The sequence below is a fragment of the Chelonoidis abingdonii genome, chromosome 4, assembly GCF_003597395.2.
Source record: "Chelonoidis abingdonii isolate Lonesome George chromosome 4, CheloAbing_2.0, whole genome shotgun sequence".
Lineage (NCBI taxonomy): Eukaryota > Metazoa > Chordata > Testudines > Testudinidae > Chelonoidis > Chelonoidis abingdonii.
The window spans coordinates 156,076,025-156,083,427 of NC_133772.1; the positions used below are offsets into that span (position 1 = coordinate 156,076,025).

At 45.8% G+C, this 7,403-nt stretch overlaps 1 protein-coding gene across 2 annotated transcripts; it reads right to left on the minus strand.

Annotated features, from left to right (window-relative positions):
* Positions 1–353: 353 nt before the first annotated feature.
* On the minus strand, positions 354–6,143 carry DMAC2L (distal membrane arm assembly component 2 like). Of its 2 annotated transcripts, none has more exons than XM_032775726.2 (5): positions 6,052–6,143; positions 4,486–4,644; positions 3,090–3,298; positions 1,847–2,018; positions 354–482 (listed from the first exon to the last, which is right to left on the minus strand). In XM_032775726.2, exons 2-5 carry the CDS (start codon positions 4,590–4,592, stop codon positions 368–370), a joined length of 603 nt encoding a protein of 200 aa, XP_032631617.1. In that variant the 5' UTR covers positions 4,593–4,644; positions 6,052–6,143; the 3' UTR covers positions 354–367. The 2 variants fall into 2 exon arrangements, with proteins under 2 accessions (XP_032631617.1, XP_032631634.1); XM_032775743.2 differs by having other exon boundaries at positions 4,486–4,803; positions 6,052–6,137.
* Between the last annotated feature and the right edge of the window lie 1,260 nt (positions 6,144–7,403).

Sequence of the window (7,403 nt, forward strand, 5' to 3'; positions counted from 1 at the left end):
GATTTGGGACAAAGGCTTATTACAGCACATTTGAAAACAGCCATTTTAATTCTATACATCGGTATAAGGGAGCATATTTGGTTTTTACTTATTTCCCCTGCTAGTAGACAGAATTATTTATCTTCTTACAACCACTCCAAAACTTACAAGTGTTTACAGAATTGCATTCGCTGTAGTTAGGTGAGAACACAAATTAAGTTCAACGACATTTCATTGAGATTGATTTTTTTTTAAAATACTTTCAAAGCTATGGATGAGAGATCTTCTTCCATGAGGAAATGTAAGTAGTGACAACTGTATAACCCATATAGTTTAAGGATAATGCAGATTTTGAAATAAGACACCTCAGAATTACATAAAGATGCCTTTATTCTAAATCTAATTCCAGCTCCAGTGATGGCATTGATTTCTTAAGGATCTGAACAGTAGTTTCTTTCTCTCTTATCCCAGGAAGGTCACTCAGAAATAAATATTCAAGTTTCCTATAAATATATAAAAATTCAATCAGTGGCTACTTTACAAGACAGTGTGATTAATTTCAAAAGCATAGATACTTTCACCCTTAAATTAATTATACATATGAAGAGACTCTGGGGGCTGCAGGTGTTTCAAAGAATTTTTAATAGGGAGCCAATATTTTCAAAATTGGTTGCCTAAAGTTTTCAGAGGTGCTTAGTAGCTACAAGCTTCCCTTGATTAATTTCTTAAAGTGTGCAAGGTGCTTTGCTGACAAAAATGAAGACACGATCCCTTCCCCACATACCATCCTGCTCTTTTTACATTACTTTTTATTACTATCAGAAGTCCTCCTAGTAACTTACTAAGGCCGTGAAAGCCAAACTAGTTCCTCTTCACCATTAGCAAGGAGTTTGTCAATGCTTATACTCCTGAGTATAGCACTGCTTGAAGTGCTCTGTTGAATAGGGGCTTCAGTGGCTCCCATGCAGGGATTAAAAAGCAAACAAGGCCTCTATCCCAAAGACCTTAGGAAAGACACAGCTAAAGGAAAGTGGATAAAGTAAACAAAGATAATTTGCCATGTGGTGTACTCTAAATGCCAGGGTGGATTTTGTTTGTTTTTGTTTTAAGTTGAGGAGAAAGGGATGGGGTGCTCACTGGCAGAAAGCATGGTGAAAGTGGGTTGTTAGTCCCTAAGCAAGACTCCCAGGTATGTCTGCACTGCAGTTAAAGACCCATGGCTGGCCCGGGTCAGCTGACTCAGGCTCATGGAGCTCTGGCTGCAGGGCTATAGAATTACAGTGTAGACATTGGCGCCGGGGCCCTGGCTCTGGGACCCTCCCCACTCACAGGGTCTCGGAGTCTGAGCTACAGCCCAAGCATCTATGTTGCAATTTGCAGTGTGGCATAGACATATGCTAACATAGTTGTCCAAAGGTGGAAGGTACATGTATTAATCCACTGGACTTGCAGAGACGATACCTCAGCACAGGGACAGCATGATCTGCTGTAATCTGTTGAGCAACCAACATTTCTGAATCTCACCTACAAATGGGGACTTGAAAAAAGGTTAACTATGAGGGCATGATTCAGCTGTGGATTCACATGCTCTTAGACTTCCTACTTTCAGCACTATGGTCTACAGTTCTACTTACTGAATTGTTGTTAGGTTAATGGGTTTGTTAGATTTGTGTGTGTTAATTCAAGCTGCTTAAACCTATTTCTTAGAACAGCCCACACCATTTTTGCTTTCATTGTATGTCAAAGACTACTGAAATCTAATGTAAACAAAAAAATGAATTTCAGTGATCCAATACTATTCTAAACGTGCAACTATGGCAACAGCTAGAAAAGTCCTGTTCTACAAGACATTCCCTCAATGGCTCACGTTAGTTTGTGGAGTGCTATGATGCCTTTATCTGTGACATTCCCACAGGAAATTATCATCAGTCGCAGGAGGCTTTTCTGTAAACTCTCAGTCTCACTGATCCTCTGCAGACATTCATCCTGGATATAAATACAGTTGCTCAGCTTAATTTCTTCAACGTGTTTGAGACCATCTGGAAAAGAGAAAAATCATAATACAAGGAGCAAACTGTATGAGGTGCTGCCAACGGATTTGCAGTTCTTATTCTCATGCTTCCATAAACTGGTGGCAACAGATGCCTGCATATGGAAGAGCCATAACGCATCACGAATTATGGTACTGTACTCTGCAGCAATCCCATTGTTGGCTTCACAATCGCAAAAGCATGACTAAGGTTCTAAGGGCTTTTATTCGGAAGTAGGCAAATGACAGAAAATCAGCATGCCCAGCATGACTGATAAGTGCTGAACTAACAATGCAATTATGCAAGAAATTTAAGATATATCCCCTATTTTTGTTCTTTGTTGTGTAAAGCAGTGGTTCTCAAACTAGGGCCACTGCTTGTTCAGGGAAAGCCCCTGGCGGGCCTGGCCAGTGTGTTTACCTGCCATATCCGCAGGTTCAGCCAATCGCGGCCTACTGGCCGCGGTTCGCCGCTCCAGGCCAATGGAGGCTGCAGAAAGGGCGGCCAGCACATCCCTCAGCCTATGCTGCTACCCGCAGCCCCCATTGGCCTAGAGAGGCGAACCGCGGCCAGTGGGAGCCACTATCGGCCGAACCTGCAGATGTGGCAGGTAAACAAACCGGCCCAACCAGCCAGGGGCTTTCTCTGAACAAGCGGCACCCCTAGTTTTAGAACCACTGTTGGAAAGGACAACTGAAAGGCGACAGCTTTTTAAAAATTCCGTTTCTTTTAAATTAGAAATTCAGATCTTGCTTATCTGGCTTTTCTTGGAAAAGACTATGGCTTCACAAATACCAAAAATTGGCACATGATTTAGAGTAAGTCTTTTTTTATTCAGAACATGTAAAAACCCTGTTTGCATTAACCCATATTGAACTATGAACTTATTTAACTAATAAATCTTTGTTCCAATTGTTTCATGCTCTTCCCTCTTCAATTAAACCAAACATTTTTCTTTTAAAAATCAAGCCTTCTCTATGAGTCACAAAGAAACAAAAAAAGACACAACTGCTCAGTCTTTGATGCAAACGGATGAATTTTAAGGACAATATATAATTTGCAAAGCTGCGTCTTGGTTACCCAAATAATCAAATCCTCGGTACATGATGCAGGACTCTGTGGCATCGATTGCTTGTATCTTGTATTTTCCTAAAGGCCCTGTTGGGAGACCATTGTAGTCATGCTGCCATTTATCATAGCCTTGGAAACGAACCAGCGCCCCACACCGCAGAAGCCATTCAGAAGCTGCTCTATCAGGGCCAACAGCCTGTATACGTTCATAATCTACCCTGTCAACACAGAACAAACATTTAGATCTTCCTAGACCAACATACAGCTTTATCAGATTTGCACAATAAATATTTTTAAGTGTATGATGAAAGGAAAAGAGAAAGATAGGATTGAGTCCCAGGGCGGTGTTTACACCAAGTCAGCACTATTTAAAAAAAATAATCTGGTAATCTGTGTTAATTTATATTTTAAACTAAAATTAAATTTTGGATGTAATAAAGAAAAATATTGCTAGCTGATTTGTCACTTGTATTTCTAACTAATCCTCTCCCTCTGTCTGTGCTCAGCATTCTACCTCTGCCAACCCCATGCACTCATTAAACTCATGTTGCCCTACCTTATTAATTCAAAACTATTTGGTAGGTATGAAAATGCTACACAAGTACTGCAAAAGCATGAAACAGGCAGAGAAGTCTGTATGGAGGAGATATCCAGCATTTGCCAGGATGAGGCTTTACAACAGTATTTGGGATTTTGCCTCCTGAGTCAGTTTTGATTCCATCATAGATTGCTACATATATGTCATTTCTGACATCTCTTTCATCACGGTTTAATAGTACTACAAAGGGACACACCCGAGGAATTAGTTAAAATCCTGGGATCTATTCTATGAGGGTGCTTCTTAGGAGATGGTGGAGAATGCTGAAGAAGACTGAATGCAGACTATGACTGTCTGACATTTGTTATTGGTAGAGAAATAATTAAATTTTAACTTCTTTAAAAACAAAAAAACCTGTTAGTGCAACTAAATTATATTAGGAAGGATAATTCTTTAGACTGTCTTCTAAATACATAAAGGAAATTTAGAACGCTAGAGCCAGAATTTAAATGCTAACGGAATCAAGGCTAAAGGAAGATGGGGATTTAGGAAGCTAAAATTTAAATTCTAACTAGTCTCAACCAAGGTAAATAAAATTACCCCACAGCATACTGATTAAAGCACACACTTTCCGTTGTAAATCAGTGACTTGGTTACTGGAAAACGTAAGAAACAATAACTGTCTGACAACAGAATACTGTTTGAAAAGAAAAAACACTTTTAATAGAAAAAGCTCTCTCCTGTTCTTCTGGGACTTGTAACTGGCTACTGTTGCTTATAAATTAACTGAATAACCATGCTACATAGTGATGTGCATCAGAGCTTTTAACTAGCACATGAACTATTAAATACATCTGTTTTTCTTACTTGTTAAAAACTGCATTCAGCCATCCCCAGAAGTGCCTGCATGCACCTGGGGTTGATAGTTTCTTTAAGTTGAGCACTGGTTGTATGAATTTTCCCAACAGCATCATAGAACTGAGAGATTTAGTGAAATGTCAGCTTGGCGCCTCTGTCCTCTTGCCACTAGTCACATACAAAGAAAACATATATTACAGATATTTTGTTTTGTTTAAATAACATTATGCCACTTAACTGAAGGATATTTTTAACTTTTTAGCGATTACAGATATATATGTCATCAGATGCATCCCATTGACTGGCAGCCTGAAAAATGCTGAGGCGCTAAAAAGAAATGCCATAGTTAAATCTGCAACTTGGAATCAAAGATCGGTTTTGTTTTCAAATTTTAAACAGATGGCATTGGCACTCAGACGTAAATAGATGCTAAGTCATTTATAGTCACAGTGACACTGCCTGCTGTTGATCTGATTTTAGTCAGGCCACACCACTAGGATGGACTGGTTTAGGTTGGAGAAGTCTCCTAAATGGGAGCTCTAGCCGAAGCTTATCCTCTGGGGATCCCATGGGATAGAGCAGGGGTGGCCAAACTGAGGCTCCAGAGCCAGAAGTCAATATGCAGCTCCTTGCACAGGCACCAACTCCGGGGCTGGAGCTACAGGCACCAACTTTCCAAAGTGCTGGGGGACACTCACTGCTCAACACCTGGCTCTGCCCCCACTCAATCCCTTCCCACCCCCTCCGCTGAGCCTGCCATGCCCTCACTCCTCCCCTTTCCCCCCCAGAGTCTCCTGCACACCACAAACAGTAGATCGGGAGATGGGGGGTGGGAGCAGCACTGACTGGAGGGGCTGCCCGGGGTGGGAGCTCTTTGGCACTGCACACTGGTAAATGCTGGCTCCTTCTCCGGCTCAGGTTGGCCACTCCCGGGACTAGAGACTTTAAGGTCAGACGGGACCACCCTGCTCGCTTAGTCTGGCCACAGAGCCCCGGCCACCCGCCCCATGACAGCCCCAGAGCCCCTGCCGTCTTCACAGCTTGGTCTAAGGCCTCTGGCAGGGGACAGGCTGGCCCCCCCGCCCGGCGGGGCCCTGGCTACGGTCGGGGCCCGTGGGAGCGATGGCCCGGCCAGGCTAGGGGCTGCGCTGAGCTCCGCCGGCAGCGCACGCGCTTCCCGCCCCCCTGAGGCGGCGCAGGCCGGCCAGGCCCCGGGGGCAGGAGGAGAGGCCTCCGTGCGCCCCCCCTCCCACGGCACGGGGAGCAGCGCGACGCGGCGCCTCGGCCCTGCCCCGGCCACGCTCTGACCCGGGCAGCGGCGGCCGCTGCCGGCCCGACTCCTCCTTCGCCGAGGGCTGGTGGGAGGAGCGGGGCGGGCTCGGGCGCCGAGAGCATGCGCGGGGACGAAGCCCAGGATGCGCCGCTGCTTGCTTGCGAGCGGGGCCGCGCTGGGGGCCCTGGGTCGCCTGGGCTGCCCCGGGCTGGGCCGGGCCTCGGGGCAGCAGCGCCGCAGCAGTAGGTGAGGCCGCCGGGGATGGACCCCGGCTCAGCCCCCCCGCCCGGCCCGGCGCTAACCTGGCGGGAGGGAATTCGAACCGGGCCGCGTGTGGACGCGCTGACTTCGGAGTAGACGGAGCCGAAGTGGATTCGGTCACTGTTGGCCCGAACCAGGCGAGCCTGCTGGGGGTGGCGCCCGCTGGGTTCAGTTCTCCCGCTGGCCGTGTGGGGGCTGGCGGGACGGGGACGGGGGAAGTCCGGGCTGGGGCCTGTCTGCCTCTGCCGCTCCCCTTCGCCCCTGGTGCAGAGGTCGCCTGGCGCCGCGGTTTGCTTTGCTCTAGTGATCTTGTTCCCGCAACGGCTCCTAACGCTGCTCTTGTGCCAGTGAAATGGGTTGAGACTTAAGTTTTCTTCTACTTGAAAAGATCTGCTGCTGGTGTGTTTTAGCCACTGTATTTCTTGTGCAATGCTCACAACATGCTGTGCCCCCTCAGTTCTTTTTAGGAGGATTGGCAGAGTGCAGCTCACCTAGGACCCAATTTTTCCAAAAAACTAAGCATATGTTTAACTATACCCAGTGTGAGTAGTCCTGCTGATTTAATGGGATTATTACAGGCAGGGCATAAATAGGCATGTGCATGAATTTTTTTAGAATTGGAACCTTACGCTTGTTGGCCTAACACTAGTGAAATAAACCAAAACACTTTGATTCCTGTGAAAGAATTAATGGGTCAGGAATGTTGAGTGCACAACACTATAGGAATCTCAAAAACTGAAACTATTGTCTCTTTAAAAATGTGTCACCGAGTTGGTGTCACAGTTTGACCCAGTCCCCTTCTCTGTACAGACTCGAGTTTGTGAGTTGAATCACTGGCTGGATCCTATGTGCAGTTGCAGACATCATATCTGCACCTCTTCCTTGGGACAAGGAGCTCTGCAGCCTATCTGCTTTAGACCTTTGAATCAGTATCACAATCCCCTGCACCCCAAGTTGCTTACACACGTCTCATGAGTTCCACCTTGCTCTGGGTGCACTGAGCTTCTTGATTAACTGGAACAATGTGGCAGGCAATCAATGAATGCAAGTTTAGCAAAGTAATGTATTAAGTATAGGCACTTTACTCTAAACAGCATAAGAGTTACAGATCTTTGAAGAAACCACAAGCAGTCCTGAGATGATTCCTTTCCCCCCCTTTGGTCTGATCTTTCCCCTTCTGTGAACCTGAGGCCTGGTCAGCATCCTTAGGCTAGGCAGACTCCGCCTTGCTTTTCATCTCTCTCTGGACACGTTTCTTGGCGTATGGCAGTGGACACAGACAGCCTCCTTGCTCAGAGTCACCCCTTCTTAACTTTAGTCGCTGGCTCGTTTGGTCATGTTTAGCTAGCAAAAGAAACTGTAGATCTCCCAGCCATTTGCTATAGGCTGAGTA